Genomic DNA, 25,684 nt, shown 5'->3' with positions numbered 1-25,684 from the left:
CTTTCTATCCATCCTATTCCATTCTGATGAAGAAACTGAGGTCTGAAGGGATTAAGTTATTTGACTGGCATCATCTAGCCACTATCAGAGGTACAGCCAAGATTTGATCATGGACTTTGTTACTTTGTTTACAGTATGTTTACTATGTTTACAGTATGTTACTTTGCAGAGGAGGACATATCTATCAGGCAGCATTCAGAAGAAATGAGAAAAAATTAGGAGGAAAGTAAGGGATTAAATTTTCAGGAGCTAAATCAACCATGAAGAGATGAGGAAGATGGGCTAGTGAAACAAACAATCTAAAGAGAATTTGGGGCAGGGAGTGAGCAGAGGAGAAACACTTTCATACCAAAGATTCAGAGAAAGGGATTGTTGAGGGGCTGGAGTAGCTGTGATTTTAGCTAGATGAATCCTTATTTAGGATCCAGTATGGAAGCTGAAAGTTTAAGTCAGAAACCTGAAATAGGTATAAACTGACTAAATGAATATATTGGCTTGAGAATAACATCTGGGATAAATTCTATTGGCTCTGCCTCAGGAAATGAGAACTAGGGAAAGTAAAGTTTAGCCAAAGAGGCTTGTAGAATGTGAGGATGATGACTTTCCTAGATTTCATTTTCTTTATCTATTAAATGATTGAGTCAGGCTAGATGGTCATTGGGATTCTTTCCAGCTTGAGATCTATGATCCTATGAAAGAAAGTTATTTAATAATGAAATACAATAACATATAAAATGATTATATAATTATGTACTATAATAAATAATATGGGACATGCTTAGGTTCCTGCTATAGGTCATGACCATGCCAGGCACCAGGGCTACAGTTTCAAAAATGAGTTTTTGCCCTCAAGAAATTTCCCTTCTAATGGGGGGGGGTGACAACATATATAGGGGAGAGCAGGGGTTGGGGGTGGAATTATCAAATAATCAATTGTTCTATACTTTCCACAGAATCACGAAATTCAGCAGCCATCTAATACAAGCCATACAGGAAAGGAATCTCCACTATATAATACAAGTAATCCCTCAACCTCAACTTGAAGACATCCACTGAGGAAGAACACCTTCACCCCTATACACACATGTTTCAAGAAGGATCATACAACTAATTGTCACAAAGTGTTTCTTGAAATCAAACCCCAATTTGCCTCTTGGTAACTTCCATCCATTATTTCTGCTGCAATCTCCTAATTCCTTCTGCACATAATAATTCTTCCAATACTTCAAACAGCTTTTTCCTCCTTATCCTCCCCATTCCTGCCTCAGTCTTTTCCTCTGCAGGCTAAATAAATATATGCCCAGTTCCTTCAACTGATTCTCAGATGTCACAGGATTAAAGTCCTTCATCATTCTGGTTGACCTCCTCTGGTCATTCTCTAGTTCATCAATGACCTTAAACAATGGTGGCCAGAATTGAACAAAATACTTCAGTAGAGTTCTAATGAAAGCAGAATACAATGGAATTATCACTTACTTCTTTATGCTAGGAGCTTTGATCTTCATAATGCAACCCAAGATCACACTCACTTTTTTTGGCTCTCATATCACATTGCTAACTCATCAACTGCTCTTTAACCATGATTTCCACATATTATACCTATGAAATTGATTTTTCTTTACCCAAGTGTAAGATTTTATCTTATTAGATTTAGTGCAATACTCCAGACTGTCAAAATCCTTTCTGATCCTAACTGTCATCCAATGTATTAGCTATTTCCTCCTAGTTTTATGTTATCTGAAAAGTTGATAAATATACCATATATGCTTTTATCCAAGTCACTGATAATGATGTTATACAGTATAAGGCTAGACACAGATCCTTAGAGTACTCTACTAGAGACATGTTGCCATGTTGACATTGAACTATTAAAAACCACTTGAGTCTATTTATCCAATCAACTATGAATCTATCTGACGGTACTACCATCTAGTATATTCCTTTCCATATTTTCTATAAGAATCACATGAGAAACTTTATAAAACTTTGTTAAAATCTAGACAAGCAATATATATATATATTTTTATTATTGTTAGATGAGGATGCTATATATATATATATATATATAGCATCCTCATCTAACAATTTAGCACCCTACAAAAAAAGGAAATAAGTTTAATTTGATATGACCCATTCTTGATAAAGCCATGGGGGTTCTTTGTAATCATCACAAACAAGCCCTTTCAAGTGCTAACTATCTCTTTAAAGGTTCTTTTCAAAATATTCCAAGGAATCCACTGTTAAGGTACTGATGTTGATTATTGTTCCTAGCAAGACATGGGAAATGTGCATGGTGTTAGAGTAAATGGCAAGATGCCCAGGTAGTTCTAGGCTTCCTGGTGATTGATTGGATAGGATTGTGATGTATGACCAGGGACTGGCTAGAATTAGTAGATTAGGTAAATTCATACTCATTCATTTATAGCCAAGACAATTCAGAGTCAGGATTTAGGGAATAATGGTTTTCAAAGTGAGACTACCTTCTGAGCACAAGAAGAAATAACTTTTTTCTTGTGAGATTGTCCACAGATTCTTTTGCGATGCAAATAAACCTTACTTGAACTTTAGTGGACCCAGCTGGCTATCATTTAATATTAGTTGTACAGTAAGTAGATTTCTAATTCCCTATGAAAAATAGTCAGTGAGAAATTTAGAAATTAAAGAAAAGTCAAAATCCCTTGCTCCAAAAACTAGGTTAACTCCTGAGAAGAAGAAGAGATGAGTTGGTAAAAGGGGATGAGTGAAGATTCAGGCTTAACTCAATTCACAATTCAGTGAACCAACTCTACTCATTTGTAGATATTTTGATACACACACACAATTTCATTAATCTGGATAATTCTTTTGTACATTATTCTCCTCCACCCTCTCATCCTGTGTATCTTTTCTTCAAATTGCTGGAGGCAATTCCTTTGCTTCTTTTAATAATTCAAATACAAAATATTCTGTTTGGCATTCAAAAGCCTCCATAACCTGGCCTTATATTAACTTTCCAGTCTTTTTACATCTTACTTCTTACTTCTTGTCTTGAATTCTTCATTTGAAGGACACTGGGCTTCTTTGCTTTTCCACAAACAAGACATTTCAGCTCTCAGCTCCAAGCATTTTTGCTGGCTGTCCTTGAAACACTCCCCCTCTTTCACCTACTGACCTCTCTGGCTTTCTTTAAGTCCCAATTGAAATTTCATTTCTTACTGTCTTTCCTCTCTTAATTACAATGCTTTCTCTCTATTAATTATTATTTACCTTGCATATAACTTGCTTTGTATATATTTGTTTGCTAGCTGTCTCCTCCATCAGATTGTAAGTTCCATGAAGTTAACTCCTTGAGGACTTCTTTTTGTATTCCCAAAGCTTAGTAGGAGCTTAATAAATGTTTACTGACTGGTTGATTGATTCAGGGATTTAAGTACTGTCTATCTGTTGTTTCCAATTGTTAAGAAGTACACATTCCATATTATCTTTCCCTGTCATTCTAGCCAGTCTGACAGGTGTGTAGTGGTATCTCAGAGTTGTCTTATTTTGCATTTCTCTGATTAATAATGACTTGGAGCATCTTTTCGTATGGCTAGAAATAGTTTCAATTTCTTAGTCTGAGAATTGTCTGTTCATATCTTTTGACCATTTATCAATTGGAGAATGGCTTGATTTCTTATAAATTAGGGTCAATTCTCTATATTTTGGAAATGAGTCCTTTATCAGAACCTTTGACTGTAAAAAATATTTTCCCAATTTATTGCTTCCCTTCTAATCTTGTCTGCATTAGTTTTGTTTGTACAAAAACTTTTCAGTTTGATATAATCAAAATTTCCTATTTTGTGATCAGTAATGATCTCTAGTTCTTCTTTGGTCATAAATTCCTTCCTCTCCCACAGGTCTGAGAGGTAAACTATCCTGTGTTCCTCTAACTTATTCATAATCTCATTCTTTATGTTTAGGTCATGAACCAATTTTGACCTTATGTTGGTGTACGTTGTTAAGTGTGGGTCAGTGTCTAGTTTCTGCCATACTAGTTTCTAATTTTCCCAGCAATTTTTGTCAAATAGTAAGTTCTTATCCCAAAAGCTGGAGTCTCTTGGTTTGTCAAACACTAGATTGCTATAGTTATTGACTGTTTTGTCCTTTGAACTTAACCTATTCCACTGATCAGCTAATCTATTCCTTAGCCAATACCAAATGGTTTTGGTAACTACTGCTCTATAATATAATTTTAGATCTGGTACAGCTAAGGGAAAACAGGGACACTAATACATTGTTGGTGGAATTGTGAATACATCCAACCATTCTGGAGAGCAATTTGGAACTATGCTCAAAAAGTTATCAAACTGTGCATACCCTTTGATCCAGCAGTGTTTCTATTGGGCTTATATCCCAAAAAGATCATAAAGAAGGGAAAGGGACATGTATGTGCACAAATGTTTGTGGCAGCTCTCTTTGTAGTGGCCAGAAACTGGAAACTGAGTAGATGCCCATCAATTGGAGAATGGCTGAATAAATTGTAGTATATGAATATATGGAATATTATTGTTCAATAAGAAATTTACAACAGAATGATTTCAGAAAGGCCTGGAGAGACTTACACGAACTGATGCTGAGTGAAATGAGCAGGACCAGGAGATCATTATATACTTCAACAACAATACTATATGATGATCAATTCTGATGGACCTGGCCATCTTTAGCAATGAGATGAACCAAATCAGTTCCAGTGGAACAGTAATGAACTGAACTAGCTACACCCAGTGAAAGAACTATGGGAGATGACTAAGAACTATTACATCGAATTCCCAATCCCTATATTTTTGCCTGCCTGCATTTTGGATTTCCTTCACAGGCTAATTGTACAATATTTCAGAATCCGATTCTTTTTGTACAGCAAAATAACGGTTTGGTCATGTATACTTATTGTGTATTTAATTTATACTTTAATATATTTAATACCTACTGGTCATCCTGCCATCGAGGGGAGGAGGTGGGGGAAAAGAGGGGAAAAATTGAAACAAAAGGTTTGGCGATTGTCAATGCTGTAAAATTACCCATACATATAACTTGTAAATAAAAAGCTATTAAAAAAAAAAAGAAAAAAGAAATACACTCTTGACACTGTACATCAGATACTGAGGGAAATTTATTAAAGAAGAATCTTAAGGAATCATCTTAACATTTCTGGCCAGAAGCAGGCTCCCCCATCTTCGGAAGAGGGAGTGCTGAGCACACAAGTGGGAAAAGTTTTATAGTTCTTAGCTCAGTGTAGCCCCTCCCTTCAAAGACTGGATTGTTCCATTTCTTCTGGGTTCCAATCTTTCTAATATGCCCACTACATATTTCCCCTAAATATGTGTAAACATGTTCCCCCTTGCTCATTAAAATCCTATGTTCAAAAGTGGCAGAAAACTACTTCTGCAAAGTGTGTTATTTAATATTCAATTAGCCTATTAAGCAGGCACAAGTGATTTGGTCAAGTGAGGTCACTGATCCCCAACTAGTTTGGGCTGGATTGGCAATTATCTTAAGTTTGTGGTTTTCTCAGAACCACAAGACTTTTTCTGATTGGCTAAATTCACCTGTACCTTCCTAGCTCCCCAATTCCTTGATTGCTTCTATTGATCACTTAATTGTTCTGTATAACCTTCCTTAAGCTCTCACTTTCTGAAAACCTATTGGTCAGTGATACCCCCTATTCCATACTACCTCAAAGCTACTGTGGAACACTGTGGAAACCCAACTTTTCAGCATTTCTTACACTCTTCTTATGATGATTGTTCCACCTTCATTGTTGACTATATATGCTTGATGATGTCTTTGTGAACTTTGGGTTAAATTTTCCCACTTGTCATGAAAGATCTGGATACCTCTCACTTAATCTGGCTTACTATCTTCCAGTAAGATGGAAACTGGAAATATCAAAATATTGACAAAGCTTCAATGAAGCTAGCCATTGGCTCCTTTAATAAGCACTCAGGATTACAAGGCTTTGGACTTTAGAGTAACTTCATTTACAAAGCATAAGAAAGAAAGGATTTGCATCTGTGCAAAATCAAATGCATCTCTGAAGACCAGCTTTTAAAATATAGAATTTTATCATCAAAAGACCCATCACCCTTCAGGGAGCTTAAAATTTCCAGTTTATAGTACTGTTCCTTTTGAGGCCACAACAAGGGAGACTCATGATTTGCTTCTCCATGATAATGTTCCTCTCTGCATTAATACCTCTCTTCATCAATTCTTTTCCTCTAGGGCTATATTCCTGTCATTGCTGTGTACCCCATTACCCTGTTGAGGGCAGCTCTCTCAGTGATCAGTGCATTGCAGCTACTGCTTGTGCCATTCCATATTTCTGACAAAAGATGCAATCTCTTCTCATTTCTCTGTCTTCCTGTCCCAATAAAGGGTATGGATCCTTATATATTATAAAGCAGTGCCCTCTCCCCTGCTTTGCTGCTCCCTCCAATTCAGAGCTCCTTCAGGGGTTGGTACTAAATTTGAAGCAATTGGACTATGGAAAAATTACAGTGAAACCTCATTTGATCATACAACAGCTCTTCAAATGTCAAACATCAAGTGCCTTCAGTCTATTTGAAACCTGATTATTTTATATCCAATTCCCATAGTCCCATTCTAACACAAGGAGTCTTCTTATTTGGCTGTGGGATGACTTAAATGGGTTTCTACCTCTTACTACACACCAACAAAACGAGCCCACAACCATTTTCCTCCTCTTCCACTCAGTATTTAATTGGCATGCTTTTCATTCATATAAATAATCCTCAACTCAGTCTTAGAAATTCAAAATGTAATGAATTCCATCCCTGTCTCTGAATCGTTTTTTCTCTCTTTTTGCTTCTCTCTCTGTCTCTTTGCCTCTCTCTCTGTCTCTGTCTGTCTGTCTCTCTCTGTCTCTTTCTGTCTCTCTCTTTCTCTCATCCCTTATCTTATTCCCCCTTTGTCTCCATCTTAGTCTCCCTACTTATCACTGTCTCTGTCCCTCTATCTCTCTATGTTTTTCTCTCCTTATCTTTCTGTATCCCATATTCCTACAGAGTAAGACCATGTAAATTATCTCAGGAGTGTGTCACAAAGAAGTCACCTACTCTGTACACCCTATAAATAATAGAGAAGAGGTAATTCCTCTTTATATCTTTTACGCTATTTTCAATGAGCAAGGTATTACATTTTTGGGAAATGTGAGTTGGTTTTTCTTTGGGGTAGAAAGTATTATTGTTATTCTTTCCATTTACTTTTTGTAGTTTTTATATATATTGTCTTTCTCATTCTAATTACTTTATTCTGAATAAGTTCATATAAATTTCCCCTAACTTCTATATATTCTCTAAATTCATTAGTTTTTAAGGCAAAATAATAGTCCACTATATTTATGTCCCACAACTGATTTAGCCATTCTCTAATCAAAGATAATCAATTTTGTGTACAATTCTTTGCCATTACAAAAAGTGGCACTATTTTTTTTGCCCACTTCAAGGTATTTATCTAGCATGTATGAAAACATTTTGGTTACTTTCTTTCCACAATTCCAAATTACTTTCCATAAAAGTTGAACCAATTGGACTAATTCTTCCCATAGTTCATTAATGTACCTATGTTCCTACAATTACTTTAAAATCAACTACTCATATTTTTTATTGTCTTTACCAGTTTTCTGGGTATGAGTAAAAGCTATTATTTTGATTTGTATTTTTTTATTATTTTATTATTAGTGATTTGGGTCATTTTTCATATGATTATAAATAATTTGCAATTCTTCTGAGAGCTATTCATCTCCTTTGACCACTTATGTATGGAGGAATGACTTTTGGGTCTAAATGTGTTAATTCCACATCTATCTATGTGTGTGTGTGTGTGTGTGTGTGTGTGTGTGTGTGTGTGTGTGTGTATCTTGTATATCCATATTAGAGGGGCCTGGTACAAAGATTTTTTTTCCCAGTTGCTTGCTACCCTTTTCATATTTGTAACCCTAATATTTTTCTCATACATTACAGTTTTGTGTGATCGAAATTGTTAATCTTTTGTGATTTCTATCCCATGGCTTTAAATTTTTTCCTTCCCTTTTACCCCAGTCATAGTTGTGAAAGATACTTGATCTAGGTCTGACCTTTAATTTTCAAGTCACTTTTACTATAAAACATTGTAAAAAATAAATAACTTAGGAGACTTGAGAATTCTGATCCAAACAATAAGCAACTTTGATCCCAGAGGACAATGATGATTTCTAATAGAAGGAATACACTAAATGTGCAGAATGAGAAAAAACATTTCTAAACATAGCCAATATGGCTATTTGTTGTTCTACTATGCATTTTTGTTAAAAAAAATTCTGTTTTCCTTTTCTTTTCTTTTTCTTTTTTTTTAGTGAAGGAGCTAGGAAATAGAGAGGGAAAGTGGCTTTTCATTGAAAAAAATTAATGAAAAATTCAGATCACGTATCCATTTTGAATTTAATGTGGTATATACTATAAGATGTTGGTATAAAACTAATTTCTGCCAAACTGCTTTCTAGTTTTCCCAATTTTCTGGTTTGCTTGTCAAACGGTAATTTCTTCCCAATGTTATTTTATATTCTCAAATTTATTGAGCATTTAATTATTGAGTTCAATTATTTCTGATTCTTTCTTATCTCTTTGTTTTCATGGATCTATTATTCTATTTTTAAAAACTCATATCAAATAGTTTTGATGTTTACTATTTTATCAGATCTGGAAGTATTATTGGAGATAGAATTTTTAAAAGCCTATAATAATCATCTTTAGTCAGAGGAGATTACAATAATTATTAGATATTTAAGATTTCTTTTTCTTTTAGGGGTGAGGGTGGGGATGGGAAATGAGGGTATTTTAAAAATACCTTTTCTTCATTTATTCACCATGAAATCATTATCTTATTACATTAGGTATCAAGCATACATTTATCAAACAATTTATTTGGGGGGTGAGATATTTAAAACCCCTGTTTTCTTGTAGTTCATCACAATCAGAACACTTAGAAAACCTTGAAAAATAGTTATATATAGGAGGACACAGATATCAGGACAAGAGAAAAGATGGGAAGTTGATTCATATGCCAGAGTTGACTTAAGAAGAGGTCAAAGAGCTGGATCACACAATCACACAGACAGGTAAATCAAGCCATGCAGCTAACAAGAGAGAAGAAAGTTGAGATGAGCAACTAACCTGAAATGGAGCAGTAATTAAAGGGTTTTCACTCTGACAAGATCATAGAATGATCAGATTTAAAGTTGGCAGCTCTCTTAGACATCTTCAAAGATGTAGTTAGATGGTGCAATGGCTAGAACAAGTTGGCTCTGGAGTCAGGAGACTTAAGGTCAAATCTGAGCTCCGACATTATCTCAGGAGTTCTCATCAACTATATGATCCTCTATCTGCCTCATCTGAAAAATGGGAATCATAATACCATCTAACATAGTTGTTGTGCTGCTGTGAGAATTTTACATTTTACATTTAAGTAAAGCATTTTGTAAAAGCTGAAAATGCAATATAAATGTTATTTTTTTTAAAAAAATTACTTATCTAATAATTTTATAGATAAAGGGAGACCCAGAGAAGTAACTTATTCCATGTTGCATAGGTTTCCTGTTATTTAGTCATTCTGATTTTTCATGATCCCATTTGGGATTTTCTTGGCAAAAATATTGGAATAGTTTGACATTTCCTTCTCCAACTTAACCATAGACAGATGAGGAAACAGGCTAACAGAATTAAGTGATTTCACCTGAGATCTGGAATTCAAACTTTCTTGTTCAGTCTTCTGGTTCCAATATTAGTGCTTTTTCTGCCACACTCTATCAAGATACCTAGTCTGCTCCAAATTTGACCACTTGGAAGTTTCCAGGTACAGTAGGCTCTCCTCATCCTCCCAAAGTATTTAAAAAGTTGTTGACCAAATGCATTGCCTGGTAAATAGCTACCTATAAAGGATAGCCCAAAGTCCTAGTACAACTTGATCATTCAACAGCAATTTAAAAACAATAACCAGTTTGAGATATTAATGGGGAAAGCATTTTCTTTTAACTATTTTTTATTCTTACTTCCACAAAGGAGGTTTAAATATGAGACTCATTTTTTTTGACACATTCTAAGGTTCTTACATCTTAATCTTCAAAGAGGGAGTAACAAGAATGCCATCTGGACAAATAGGGAGCTACCTAGGAGCTCTCAGATCAGTACTACCAGGAAGTGAATATATTGTACCATATTTGGAGATGAGCATCAGTGCCACCTCCTTCTCATGCTATATAATTGTGGAGTTACAACTGATAATGAACCAGTTTTGTGGGGAGACTTTTACTTCTTCTAAATCCCAAGGCAACTTTTTACAACAACGAATAAAAGGTAAGTGGCAACAAAACTTAAGATTGGCAACAGGGCTACATGGTAGCCAAAGAAGCTAGGGCAGTCTCAGGCTCTGTTACCAGATGGAGGCATGTTATGTAGAATGAATAATGGTTGCACTGTTTTCTGTTACGGTCAAACCATAGACAGAGAATAACATTCTGGGAATATTTTAGTAAAGCTATCAACAACTTCAATTACATGTAAAGTACTTTGAGAAGAAATGTCAGGTGACCTAAAACTATTCAAAGATGCCTTGGAGGAATTAGGGGTGTTTAATCTAGAAAAATGGTTCTAGAGAGAAAAAGAAAATCAATGTCAATCATTTCTAGGTCTGTGATATGGAAAGAATAAATCATTTTGTTCTGCTTGTCCCTAAGGGGAAGGACAAGGAACATTGGAACAAACAAGAAGTTTGCTGAGAGGAGGATTTTGGTTCTATGCAGAAAAATTTCCTAACAAATCTGCTTTGCCCCAAAGTAAGTCTGACTTTGAAGGTAAAGAGTTCCTTTTTTTCCCTGGAGATCTTTAAGGAGAGTATGGATAATCTCCCATAAAGGAGATCGAGAGAAAGGATTCCTGAACAGGAATGGGTTGCACTGGAGGGTTGCTGAAGTTCCTTCCAACCCTGAAATTCTAAGAATCTATCCCAGATGTTTCAAAAACTCTGATTGCTTATTTCAAATGAATACTTGGAGAAAACTCTAGAGTGTTTAAGTTTTAATTCTTTCTACCCATGACTAGTTGGTGAAAATCTTTTGTTCTCTTCAGGAAAATTACAAATCATCCTCTGGAAAATATATTGGTATTTGTGTACTCATTTTTTTTTGGGGGGGGAGGGGGTAAAAGTAATCTCTGCTGTTCTTTTTTCTCAAGTCCTTGAGTTTGAAAAGGGTTCGCTTTTAAGTTTTCTTGGCAGTTTTTTATGCAAATGATTCCATAATGGGTCAATTATTTCATTATCATTATTTATCCTACCAAATGAGTGCAGAATCATTATGTGGGGTGTGACTACTTATTTCATCTTTTCTGAAGTAAATGAAAGTAGTTTTCATGTCTTGGTCTAGAGAGAACACATCCAATTTTTACCTTGATTAGAGGTTTAAGGTCCCTTGGTAAATAACTTTAATAGAACTGACATTGTACATAAATATTATCATGAGTCAAATGGATTGGAATGAAAATGAATATAATGAACACATTCAAAAGCAAGCCTAGAGGAGGGGGCAGAAATTGAGCACTGTTAATAATCACTAGTTTTTCCCTCAACTAATAAATTCAGGAAAGAACTTAGAAAGAAAACACTGTCTCAAGTATCTATTGACTAATCTGAGGTCAATCCTTACTAGCAGTCACTAACCCTGAGTATATCAATTGACGCAAGGCCAACTTTTGGATATCTCTAGACCAACACAAACATAAATGGATGAGTCAAGATCAGCTTTGGAGTACTGTAATGGGGTGTTCCAGATATCACCATGTTTTCCTTTTACTAGAATACAAACTATTGGCCCATCAAAAAGCACATAGGTCTATCTCAGAGGAAAGAATCACCAAATATAGTAGTGGAATTTCACCCTCCAGGGCCTCAGCATGACTCTGCTATAACTTTATGTTCAATGGACTGTGGTTCCAGTTTCAAATAAGCAGCATGAAAATCTTATATATTCTTAAATGAGGGCAGCTAGGTGGCTCAGTGGAGAAAGGAGCTTGGAATCAGGTATCCATTTTAAGAAGGACATTAACAAGTTGAAACATGAGCAAGATGGTAGAAGAATGTGAGTCCAAGCCATAAGGAATCAGATGAAAGAAATGAGGATATTATCATGGCAAAGAGAAGGCATAATAGCTGCATGTGAGTATTTAAAGATTATTTTGTGGAAGAAGGATAAGATTTACTTTTTTTGTTTTGAGATGACAAAACTAGAAGTAATAATAGAACTTGCAGGCATTTCAACTCAATTAAATTACATAATTACTAAATGTGCACTATGTATCAGGCTGGATGTTAGGAACACAAGGTCATCAGGGAACTTAAATTCTATTTTCTAATAGTTAGGCCTTCCTGAAAGTGGAAAGAACATATTAAGAAGCCATTGGTTCCCCCCATATTGGAAGTCTTTACACAGAGGCTGGATGATCCCTTGCTGGATGACAATTGGAAAGAATCTCAAAAGTCATGTAGTTCAAATGTCTCATTTTACAGATAAACCGAGGCCTATGATTAAGTGACCTGCCAAACATCATACATGTCTTAATATATGTCAACCTCACAGATTCTCTGAATCCAGAATCAGTCTTCTTTGCATTGAATTACCCTACAATGTTATGGACAAGTTTCCTATCCAGATACATCCTAGACTCAATGACTTCTTCCTTCCTTCCTTTGTTCCTTCTTTCCTTCCTTCCTTCGTTCCTTTCTTCGTTCCTTCCTTCGTTCCTTCCTTCGTTCCTTCCTTCCTTCATTCTTTCTTCCCTTCCCTCCTTTCTTCTTTTTCCCCTCCCTCTCTCCCTCATTTTCCTCCCTCCTTCCTTTCTTTCTCTCCTTCTGTCTGCATAGGATATCATACCTTATATATGCTCTGTCTAGAGAAATATAAATTTTGATTGCTGAAATCTCACAAGATATCTTGGAGTTTACAGAGTAGATTTCTTTTTTTTTTTTTTAAGGATCATGCCTAAAACCTAAATCACTTAGACTCCCACTTATTAATCAGCAATCAGTCCCAGCCCAAGTCTACCTTCATCATGGGGTTCTAATTGCCTCAAAAATAATATAAATAGCAATTGTTTCTATTTTGATCAGAAACTCTGAAGGTCTTCCTGTCTCAGATTTTTTTTTTACTAGAAATTATTATCTAGCCTTAATCAATGAATGGGCTTCAGACAAACTGAGATCTAGAAAAGACTAGCTTAAAAAGGCCAAGGAATAGCATTGCAAACCAGTCCACTGCGACTTATCCTGATCTATATCTAGCCACTGGATCCAGATGACTCTGGAGGAGAAAGTGAGACAGGTGACTTTGCACACACTTCCCTCACTTAATCCATGTCATCACATCAATATCATGGTCCTCTTCGAGAAGGACAAATAGCAACCTAAGCTACCATTTCGTTGTTATACAAGTTTTCAGAACTGAATTTTCATTCCTTTATTTTCTATTCAGCTATGGGAAATATTCTTTAGGAAGAGGAAAACAGCAGCCAGCCTTCCATAGAGCCTCTAGGAGACTCATTTCTCACTCTATCCATGCTAGCCAGTACAGATGTGATCACTCACATTTTGATGTTAGTTTAAGTCTGACAAAACTCTTTTCTCACAACAATTAGATAAGGCAGATGTTCCTTTCCCCATTTCACAAATGAAGAAACTGACACTTTTTGGCCTGAAGTGATTTGTCTATGATCGTATTCAATTCTAGTAAAAAATTGCTTATTAAGCACCTACTATGTTCAAGAGTCTGTGTATGATTCTGGTGACTCAAAATCAAAAATGAAAGTCACTGTCCTTCAGAAGCTTACATTATTCTGGGGGCTTCTGGGTGGCCTGATGGATAGAGTCAGGAAGACTTGAATTCAAATACGATCTCTAACACTTACTAGTTAGTTGTGCGATTCTGAGCATTTTACCTCTATCGCCTTAGTTTCCTCATCTGTCAAATAGATATAATAACACCTAGGCCAAAAGTTGCCCCACCTAAGTATTTTAACTCCCTAGTTTCAGAAATTTTGCACTAAATTATGCTCACTCTAGTACAACCAATTTACTTCATTTAATTCATTTCAATAACACAACAAATATATATTAAGCATTTACATTCAGGGTCCTGGGATATGGCCTTAAATTACTAATCCAGCTCCTTCCACTACTGAGAAGGAATGTCTCACAATTTACAAGATTAAGGAAAATTAATCATCACTTTTTGCACTTTCAGGTTTTTATACAATGAGAACACCTTTGGAGACTTGGTGGATAGCCATTTTCTTCATTCTGCTTTTTAGTGACCTCTCCTTGGTCAAGGCCAAAGGTATAAGGCCGAGGAACAAGTCAAACAGAAAAAGCTTGCAAACCAATCAAGCCAACCCAACCAGAGCACAGCCCTCACCCTCAAAGAGGACTTTCATCCCAGGGACTTTCATCAGGAAAGGCAGAAAGCTCTCCATCGATTTTGGGGAGGAGGGAAATAGCTACTATGAGGCCCATTACAAACTCTTCCCTGATGAAATCCATTATGTTGGGTGTGCTGAGTCCAGTGAAACAAAGGATGTCTTCATCAGCAATTGTGTGAATGTCACTCACAAAGCCAACAAGCTGGAACCCCCAGAAGAAAGAAACTCAAGCGATATTCACTCCAGGGTTCTGGAACAATTAATAAAGGAATTATGTGCCCTCAAGCACTGTGAATTTAGGATACAGACAGGAGCTGGCTTTCAACCTTCTTTAGATCAATCCATGATGGTCTACTTGATGATTCTGACTTTCTTTATAGTAAAATAAACAAACACATAGACTGAGGAGGACAGATTGGGTGAACAAGCAAGCCACAGCAAAAGACCTAGTTATCCTAGACCTCCTCCTTCTGTTCTCACAAATCCATCTTCCCCTTTACAAACAAAACAAACTACCAAACAGTAGTGAGCATTGTTTGCCATAGACAATGTGCTTTTTTGTCCCACAAAAGCATACTCAAAGTATTCATTCCATGCTTAAAATATTCCATGCTTCCTACTCTAATGTCCATCAGGATGCCTTTCAACTTGGACCCTCAAGGTTAGACCAGCAGAGTCCAACATCTGTCAAGTTCTACAAAGGTGAAAAGAATTCAAGCACAGATTCAGTGGCAGGTTGTATCCCTATCGAAGGACTGGCCTGGCTTAGTCTAAAGAGTCTCAGTGCCAGAAGATTGACCACCAAATGATAACTTCTTTTGGTCATGGAAACTGTCGACATGGTCTAGAGCAACTTTGATCTGCCTCCTAAGAGATCCCAATGAAACCACAGATTTATTGTAGTTACTATATGTATACTTAATTCCAAAACAATGACTTGTGAGTCCTTTTAGAGAAACTTTGCTCTATTCAATCTGGACCAGTTCCTTTTGCCACCAGAGAAAGATGGTGATGAGAATTATTGGGAAGAAACAACAATGTTTTTAAAGAGATACCAATAAATACTACATGCATTTACTGGGAATGAAAATCACAGACAGTGCCATCATATTAAAAATATCAGCACCCCAAAAGACTAGCCCATGGACTCCTAGTGGTTCATGAATTACATATGGAGAAAATCCAAAATATCAATTATACTTTAAAGTAAGTTTCTTATAAAGAGCATGTATAGGTGTACAGCTATTGGAATTTTTCTGATGTTGAATTGCCCATCATTTGCAGTGTTCTTAACGAAGGATAAGCTGGAGAAGTATTTAATGTTGATGGTACCTCACTCTTCCATAGCTTTTACTCTTTCTCATATTTTTATGGCAAATGAAGCAATATCTGACTAGGGAGATGTGGGACAATTAACCACAAAAAAAAAGGCAATCTCCTGTCTCCTGCATGCTTGGCACACTGACAAAAGTAATTGTGTTCACTATTAACAGCTTAATCACAGAAGCAGATGGTATAGTCACTATGTTCTATGTCCATAGCTTCTCTTTGATTTAAGGGAGCATCTGATCATCAAATCTAATTGCAAAAGAACCTCTGTAGACTAACTGCTACTAGCAGCTAGCAGCTAGACTCTCTTGGTTCATTTTGATGCCTCAATTAAATGTCATATTTCTGAGAAAGAAATGAACATTTATAGTTTGTGGCTGGAATTTCTAGTCCTGGACATATCTCAACATTGGAGAGAACTGGTCTTTAGAGAAGAAATAACAGATTTTTAAAAAAAATCTCTAAATGTTTATAACAGTAAATAGCTTCAAGCACCTTTATACAGTATATTTCCTGAACTTGCTGCCTACTCTTATTATAAAAATAGTAGTTTAGGAAATCAGATTTTAGAAGAACAACAGATTTGACTTGGACATTATGTATTTTATGGCAGAAGAAAGAGTTTTTGATCCGCTGTTTACAGAGGAAAAGGATTTTAGTTGAATAATAGACTGGATTCATATCTTTGTTTTTCTACTTATTGTATGACCTGGGGTACATAACCTTCCTTAGTTTCAAATTCCTCATCTGAGAAATGAGGGCAAGGATATTTGCTCTATCTTGCAGAATATTTGTGAATTAGATATTTTAAAGCTATTAAGTATTCTAGAAGTGCAAACCATTATTTGCAGCAATTAGAGATGCTCATCTTGGCTCTATTATCATTACCACCCCCTCCACACTTGTAAATAGAGAGTAGGTTAATTCTGTGCATTCCTTTAAGGCCCTGAACTTTTGTATTTAACTTAAATACTTAAATGAATACAGAATGGGATTGATTTGGAAGTTTCTTCCAATGATGCAGTCCATAACCAGATATAAGACTCTTGTCAATTCTACTTACAGTCTTACCTATAAATCAGCTTTAAGCTAGCTGATAAATGTAACCACAGAATGTTTTTTAAAAGTTTATTATGTCCTGCAGGAGAAATAATTATTCTGTCACCTCCCCACTTGCAGGTCTCTCAGGAGAGGATGGATAGTATCTTTAGCTTTTCCCAGATTGACCAGATTCCACAATCTCTATCCATGGTACTAGCACTGATGAGGATACAAAGGTTTGTGGCCATTGATTTCTTTTAAATAAAAGGGAACAGATAAATCATTAACAGGATGGAAAGTGAAAGGACAAATGGTCACAGCTTTGTAGGCAATAGCAGTGGCCATTCCCAAGTGCTTTTGATCACAGAAGCAGAAAATTACTTTTCTGCTTGGATTCCTTCTCACTCATGGAAAGAATGGAGAGATAAGCCTTAAAGGAGTTGCTCATTTAAAAGCATAACAATTTTCCTCAACTCAGTTGAAGGGGAAGAAGGTAATATCTCTGAGGGGTGCTTGGATTATCTCATTTACCATAGACCGTAATCAAGGCAACAATTACCCTCATCAGCCTAAACCCCTGCAGTTCAGCTATCTGCTACCATCTTTCTGAAGGTAAAGGCTGGGGAGGGACAAACATAGGTGTTTTTGGCTTCCAAGGTGAAGAACATTATGTAAACCAGAATCTTTCTCCCAGAATTCTTCAGGCAAAATCCTTCAATCTCTCAGTTCTACATCAGTGCTGATGAATTCTGGGAAAGTGTCATATACCCCTTGGCAATACCAAGGCAAATTTATGTGCATTATATATTAACACTTATATTACACAGCAATGATTTAAAGAAGTTTATGGTAAAGATGATGAATGGGCAATATAACTTTCCAAACTTGATTTGTTCCAGTTTTGCTTAAAGCCAGATATTGTTAGGTCTTGCCTCATATTCTGATGTAAATAGGAGTTTCCCAATGGGCAGTTTATATGTTCAATTGTTATAGAGAATTAATGCCAAGAACCACAAGAAGGGTCTGTTCCCCTACATTAGCCTGCACATGCTCATCTAGAAAGAACATTTCCTTGGACTCCTCTCTTTTCCTTTAGGGCAAGAGCTAATGGAAATGCTACCCCAAGGTGTGCCTGAATACGTGTCCAAACATGTATATCTGTGGTCCCCTAAAACCTAGAGCAAATAAAAGGTTTAATTTACTTCTAACCCTACTGATAATGAGACCATAAATATTGGATTCACTCCTAACCACTAACAAGTTTTCCTTTCAAATGTCCAAGCCTCAATAAAGGATGGAAGCTTTCAAGAGGAGGAAAAAACCTCAAAAGGTTTTCTGCTCCTCACTTGGCTATATATATATATATATATATATATATATATATATATATATAGGACTTTCCCACTGTGTAATCATTGGGAAAACATCATCCTGCAAGATTTCATCACCAAGGGAACTCCATCTTATCAATATCTTCTATCCTTCTGACTGGAGAGTGGGGATATAAACTCTAAATATTTCACATAAAGAAGGAATTCAGCTCAGATCTTATTTCTTACCTGATATAAGGTCAGGGCGGCATTCTTAATTTAAAATAAATATGTGACAAATTCACAATGGCCATTCTCTATGGCAAAAAATAGGTTTATTTAGGAGGAGAGGTTACAGACAAAATAAGGATGTAAAATAGGCACCAGGAGTGGTAAATATGAAATGGATTTGGGAGAGCAATAGGAGTTTGGAAGAATCCGTTAAAAGAATATGCTTGAGTGTGCTTGTGATTGGAAAGTTAAATCCATAGAGGAGTTTAATAGTTTAACTGGAGTTAGCTATAGTAAGAAGAAAGGTACCATTAAAGAGGGATGGAGGGGGCGGGAGGATGGGAGAGAGAGTGAGAGTGATTTCAAGGGAGGGAGGGAAGGAGGAAAGAAGGAAGGAAGGGAATACCTTAGTCTTGGAAAGGACTTAGCAAAAATCTTTATGAGCAGATCTTTTATAGGGAGAATACAACTTTGGAGGTTTCTCAGGGAAGGAGGGAAAATATCAGGGAAGAATTTGATAACTCAGAAGGAAGCAAGGAGGAGCTAGGTGGAATGCACCTGGCAGACCAGGTCCCAGACCTGTCTAAAAATATGCTAATGAATATCTTAAAGGTTGTTTGAAGATACTCAGAGGTTTGAGGGACAGACAGTGGAAGTTGGTAAAAAGTCCATTCTTACAAATCACACTATACAAAAAGGATAATTTGGGACTTGGTTATGCCTGAATAATAGCCTCCTGACAAGAGGAAAGTAAGCTCTCACCACTGCTTTGGGACTTTCTTAGCAGGCCCTTACTTTTCTTTCCCCACATCTTTCCAGTTTTCTTTTATGTATTATCTTCCCCAATTTGATTGTAAGCTGTGAGGGCACAGATTATGTTTTGTTTCTAAATTTCTATTCCTAGAACTTAGTACAAGGTTTGATAAATGTTAATGATTGACTGAATAAATTTATTTTCAAAACATATAGTCTATCTATCCCTCCCTGAATTGTACCCTTTTCATTTCCCTGGAGCTGAAAGAATTTTAGAAATCTCCTAGTGCTATCTCCTCATTCTACAGATAAAGCCTCCAAAAGCAATATGCAGTACTCAACCTCCAAGCTATAGATTCAAGCCTAGGTACTTATATTCTACATTCAATATTTATCCTACTGCACCATAGGAAAGCAGTCTCAGGCCTCCAGGACATTACCTGACTCAAGAGTATGTTTCCTAAATGAAGCTGTTAGATTAAGAGGTTGTGAACTTGAGGTTGAGTCCATGTTTCTATTTTAGAAGCCATTTAAAATTCCAACTCTGTACCACCTTAATTGTATAGCAGGATCCCGTAGAAGCATGACCCTTGGTATCTTCCTATTCAATAGACAAAGAAATTGAGTTATAGAGCAGAGCTATCTAAGAATTATATACTAAAGTCCTAGAAATAGGGAAGAATGCTCAACTAAAACTCCAAGTAAAGTACAAATGCCCCAAATTGAGCAAATACCCTAAATACCTGAGTGATAATAAAATCATTTCTAGGGTATTCTTATAAATGCTTAACTACTGGCTCTGAAAAAAGTACCCACAACAAGCTTTTAAGTTTAATTTATATTATTAACATTTTTCTCCATTGCTTTCTTAAGTCTAGACAATCAATAAAATAATAAAAAAAAAATCAACTCCTCGGTTTGTTGTGTTTACCAATTTTTAGGACCATTCCTGGTATGCTCTGGAGAACTGGCTCCAATACAACTCTGTCCCAATCCTAAACAAGCCCAACAGTTGGGAATCAAAAGAAAAAGAATATGGATTCCTTCATCCTGTCTGAACAGTCCACACCAATGATGTTTTCAATGTACCTTGTAGTTGCAAAGTTAATATTTAAAGAAAATATCACTATCAATAAGACATTTCCAAATGGCAACCTAAGATTCATAGTTGCAAGGGACCTAAGGGTCACATATGCTTTCCTACTCACTCACACTCTGGCTTTGGGTTCACTGGCTCCTTCACATGTCACATTATAGGTGATCTCTTTTCCTGTGCATAGAAGATTAAAACCTTAAAAGAAGGTAATATGGGCACCAATATTCAACCAGCAGTATGGCCAACACCCAGAGGTACTAGATAGAAAAATGCATTTCTCCCCATCTCCATATCTCCCATTCACCATCCATACAAAGGGATTATCTACTAAGCAGCCTGAAAGATTAAAATAACATGAGATTGGGAGGAATACTGCTTCATTAATATTTAGATAATACTATGTGGAATGCATAGTTCTAAGACACTAAAATTTTTTTTTCCAGAGGTGATTTTACTCATCTTAATGTCATTTTTGCAAAGAGATGAAAAGTGCTCTCTTAAATATTGCAGAGGTCTAACTAACATCATGGAGTAAGTGACCAATGGAAACATTATTCATTCTTTGTTCTGGATCTTCATCACCATAATACTCATGAAAAACTCTTTTCCCAAGATTGAAACTACCCATTCTTGCCACTTGTCCTAATGGTGGGAATCGGAGGGACCTTAGACATTTTAACAATCTCCCTAATCTCCCTCACCCCAAATGCTTCCATATCCCTTCAGAAGCTCAACCACAGAAAAAATCAGAGAATGAAAACACTAAATCATTAGAGGGTGAAATGAACCTGATTGAGATCTTCCCATGCAGTCCTACCCATTTATTAAATACTATATCTTCATCCCACCCACCCACACCAAGAATAAACCATCCAGTGAAACTAATATCACCAAAGAACTAACTCACATGAGTAAAAAGTGATGAGATGAGCAAGAATCTAGGAAAGTTTCATTGTAGCAACTGGAATTACCTCAAAGTCTAGTTCTGGTTGAAATAAAAAACATAAGAAGCAGCTAAAAAGCTGTATATTTTCTTGTTCCATTATTTAGATTTGTGATTCACAGATCAGTGATTTTGTCAGTGTGGAAACATCTTCTAAGGACACAGCTAATGCCCCTTCCATGTGTTGGTAGATGACTTTCAGTCATTGCTATAGCCAACTCACTAGGGATAAGCCCCTTCACATTTAATTAAACTGGTCTTTGGACAACAGATCAAATATCCCATCCTTCCCCTAAACATTAAGTTAAGTACATTCCCATTGCTGTGATTGCAAAAAAAAAAAATCCACTTCCCGATAACCATTCATTTGGGGATGTCTGTCTCTGTACCAAATTCGAATTTTAGTCAATACAAATGCACTGGCTGTCACTGAACATGTCCTAGAGTTTGGGCTCCAGTGGAACAGTTATAGAGAACCCAAGGTCATCCCCACTCCATACTCTGCAAGAGAACTCCATTACTTTCTGTAATGAAGATTTATTTTTAACATCTTATCAGGGACTAGCTACAATAATTTTAAACCATGTCACTGGGATTGCAGATTGAAATGAGGGGTTATAACTCAAAGCATTTCATATCTAAACAAAGGATCAAAAAAAAAAAACCAGTGAGAAGACTAAAAGTAACTAGTTTCTAATTATATACATATATTGTCTTTCATTAAGTAGATGAAAGGGTTTAAAGGGTACTACTTAATTTATCTATATCATATCATAGTTTCACAGAGACATGACTATTACCTTCAAAGTCCAGACGAAAAAAAAATTCACCCAAAGCCATAAAGCATGACCACCCCATGACTGGGAATGGGGTGCAGACCTAGATCTCTGGGAACAAAATAAGTAAGGCTCGCCATTGCTTCCCTCTGCTCTATGGGTAATGCTGGGCTACTTATGCATAAATATACCTATACATGTGTGTCTCTATACATACATATATGTGCATATGTAGCACGTGTGTGTGTATGTATATATTGGAATTATACTGTTATGATGCCGTTGCTAAGTCCTTTGGTACCTCATTATGTTATGGAGAGAATGATTCTGGGATAAGAGAAGCAGGAGCTCTGGAAGGTCTTACCAAGGTGAACAGACTTCTCGTACAGGTTGGGGGATTGGCAGTACATATGAATCAACAAAGATCCCAGAGAGAATATGGAGACAGGTGCATGCCCAGAAAGTTGGCCACCCCTTAATGATTTCTTCTCAGTCACAACCAACATGAAAGCAATTCGCCTAGTGATGGGGAAAGGGAAGGGAAAGAGAAGGTACTGGTCTTCAGAGGCTGGTTATTATGGCTTTCTTCAGGACATAGGTACTCTGCAGCCTTACCCTGCAGCTGTCTCATGCCCTTCCTGCTCTTCTGCCATCCCCATCTCATCTCTTATGCTCTGGTCCTCCTCATCCCTTTATGGAATGGCTCCAGATTCCTCTGGACCAGCCTAGACCCATCCTTTCCTTCAGGACTTGGCTCAGAACATGCCGTGGCTAATGAAAGAAGTATTCCCTCCCTCCACACTTGGGCAAAAATTGTTCCATATATCATCTTAATTTGATCAGGTTCCTAAATTATATCTTAAATATCTGTCATCTCTCCCAAAATGAGTGTAAATTCTCTGATGGCAGGGAAGAACAACAACAATAAAAGCCAAGTAGTGTAGTGGAAAGAATTCTGGGTTGGGAGCCAGATCTAGGGTTCCAGCCTTAGTTCTGTTACTACCTGTGCCATCTTGGACCACTCATTCTTCTCTTTTCCTTATCTATAAAATGAGGAATCTGGACTAGACAATCTCTAGGGTTCATTCCTGGCCCCCTCCTAGTCTTTTTACAGTTTACTCAACCCCATCCTACCCCCACCCCCAGACTCTGTGGTCTGGCCTTTTTGCCTTTCTTCAAACAACTCCACTGGCTGTGCCCCATGCCTGGAATGCTCGCTCTCTCTCCTCATCATCTCTGCTAAGATGCTCTCTCTGCATCTCCATCTCCTGGCTTCCCCGACTTCCTTCAAGTCCCAGCTAAAATCCCCCCTCTTCCAAGAAGCCTTTTCTAATCCTATTTAATTATAACGCCTTATTTTTTTTTTTGTTAATTATCTCCAATTTATCTTCTATTTATCTTGTGTACACATGGTCGTTTTACGTGGCCTGCCCCATTAGACTTTTTGTCTCTTGAGAGTAGGGACCATCTTTGGCCTTTCTTCCTATAACCCAGCACTTAGACTGGTCCTGGCACATCGTGCAATGCAACCCTTTTCTTTTCTGCTGCCCCCAAATTGTGCTCTCATCAGCATTTCAGAAACATGCCCTTAAACTTGAGCCAGAACCACTGAGGCATGATGCAACTGGATTTAAGGCAATCTGGCTCCCCTTCTCTGACCTCCCAACCACATGAAAGCACTCTGAGATACAGTCAAACTCCAATCTTAGCTGAGACACTTTTCCAGAGCCAAACCGTAAGCCACAATGGGCATTTACAGGTACCTTCCTTGATTGTATCAGAATCAACCAAAGGGAATTGGGACAATGTCAAAACCCTACTGCCTCAATGAAGTCAAAGAGCAAATTTCTGCAGCATTTTCAGGTTACAAAACCCTTCTACCACAACGGACAGTACTGTTACCCCATTGTATGGGAAAAGGAGACAAGCGCTTAATAAGCACCTACTATGATCCAGGCATTGTGCTTAGGGCTTTACAAAAAACCCATTTGATCCTTACAACAACCCTTAGAGATGGATGTTATTATTATTGCCATTTTATAGTTGAGGAATCAGAAAAAGAAAAAGATTAAGTGGCTTGCTCAGAAACACACAGCTAGCAAATATCTGAGGACATGTTTGAACTCAGGTCTTCCAGACTCCCGGGTCACTGTGCCACAAAGGTGTCCTTGTAAGAAAATTAAAATTCAGAGAGGTTGTGATGTGCCCACAGTCAATCACACGGCTCATAAATTTTGGAGCTGAGATTGGACTGAGCAGATTTTTGTTTGACTTGAAGAGGTTCCCTGACATCAAGTCCAATGCTCTCTCCACTGAATTATTCTTTTTATCCAAGGACAACAAGGGTTAAGCAGAGGGGCAGCAAAATGGCCCAGTAGATAGAGTGCTAGACTTTGAATCTCAAAGTCCAGAATTCAAATTTGATCTCAAACAAAAACTACTCATGAGACTCTGTTCAACAAATCATTATTAATCAGAGAAATGCAAATTAAGACAACTCTGAGATACCACTACACACCTGTCAGATTGGCTAGAATGACAGGGAAAGATAATGCGGAATGTTGGAGGGGATGTGGGAAAACAGGGACACTGATACATTGTTGGTGGAATTGTGAACACATCCAGCCATTCTGGAGAGCAATTTGGAACTATGCTCAAAAAGTTATCAAACTGTCCATACCCTTTGATCCAGCAGTGTTTCTACTGGGCTTATACCCCAAAGAGATACTAAAGAAGGGAAAGGGACCTGTATGTGCCAAAATGTTTGTGGCAGCCCTGTTTGTGGTGGCTAGAAGCTGGAAAATGAAAGGATGCCATCAATTGGAGAATGATTGAGTAAATTGTGGTATATGAATATTATGGAATATTATTGTTCTGTAAGGAATGACCAGCAGGATGAATACAGAGAGGCTTGGAGAGACTTACATGAACTAATGCTAAGTGAAATGAGCAGAACCAGGAGATCATTATATACCTCAACAACGATATTGTATGAGGATATATTCTGATGGAAGTGGATCTCTTTGATAAAGAGAGTTTTAATTGATCAAAGATGGACAGAAGCAGCTACACCCAAAGAAAGAACACTGGGAAATGAATATAAACTGCTTGCATTTTTGTTTTTCTTCCCAGGTTATTTATACCTTCTGAATTCAATTCTCCCTGTGCAACAAGAAAACTGTTTGGTTCTGCACACGTATATTGTATCCAAGATATACTGTAACCTATTCAACATGTAAAGGACTGCTTGCCATCTGGGGGAGGGGGGGAGGGAGGGAGGGAAAAAATCAGAACAGAAGTGAGTGCAAGGGATAATGCTGTAAAAAATTACCTTGGCATGGGTTCTATCAATAAAAAAGTTATTTAAAAAAAAAGACTCTGTTCAAGTCATTTAACCATTGTCTGACTCAATTTCCTCATCTGTGAAATGGGGATAATATTAGCACCTCACTTTCAGGGTTATTATTAGGATAAAATGAGACAATACTTTTCAAGTGCTTTGCTGTAAGTAAATGCAATGTAAGTGTTAAGTATTATTGTTGTTATTATTATGATTATCTCTTCTCTGTGTTTTAGCTCAAAAGTCTTTGATTCTAGGATTCTGGGTATGTTTGGCATGCATAAGGTAGGGAAGATTCTCTGATTCCTCATAACCCAAGAGCCAAGTTTAATATCACAGATCATTTAGTGTTCAAAACTGAGGTGGACCAGAAGCCTGAACAGCTGGGGAC

General features: G+C 36.9%; 1 protein-coding gene across 1 annotated transcript; it reads left to right on the top strand.

Annotated features, from left to right (window-relative positions):
* Positions 1 to 10,291: 10,291 nt before the first annotated feature.
* Positions 10,292 to 14,862, top strand: PRND (prion like protein doppel). Its single transcript, XM_051982934.1, has 2 exons — positions 10,292 to 10,364; positions 14,300 to 14,862. Exons 1-2 carry the CDS (start codon positions 10,292 to 10,294, stop codon positions 14,860 to 14,862), a joined length of 636 nt encoding a protein of 211 aa, XP_051838894.1.
* The last annotated feature ends 10,822 nt before the right edge of the window (positions 14,863 to 25,684 follow it).

Source organism: Antechinus flavipes, chromosome 2 (assembly GCF_016432865.1).
Source record: "Antechinus flavipes isolate AdamAnt ecotype Samford, QLD, Australia chromosome 2, AdamAnt_v2, whole genome shotgun sequence".
Taxonomy (NCBI): Eukaryota; Metazoa; Chordata; class Mammalia; order Dasyuromorphia; family Dasyuridae; genus Antechinus; species Antechinus flavipes.
This window is presented reverse-complemented; position numbering and strand designations above follow the sequence as displayed.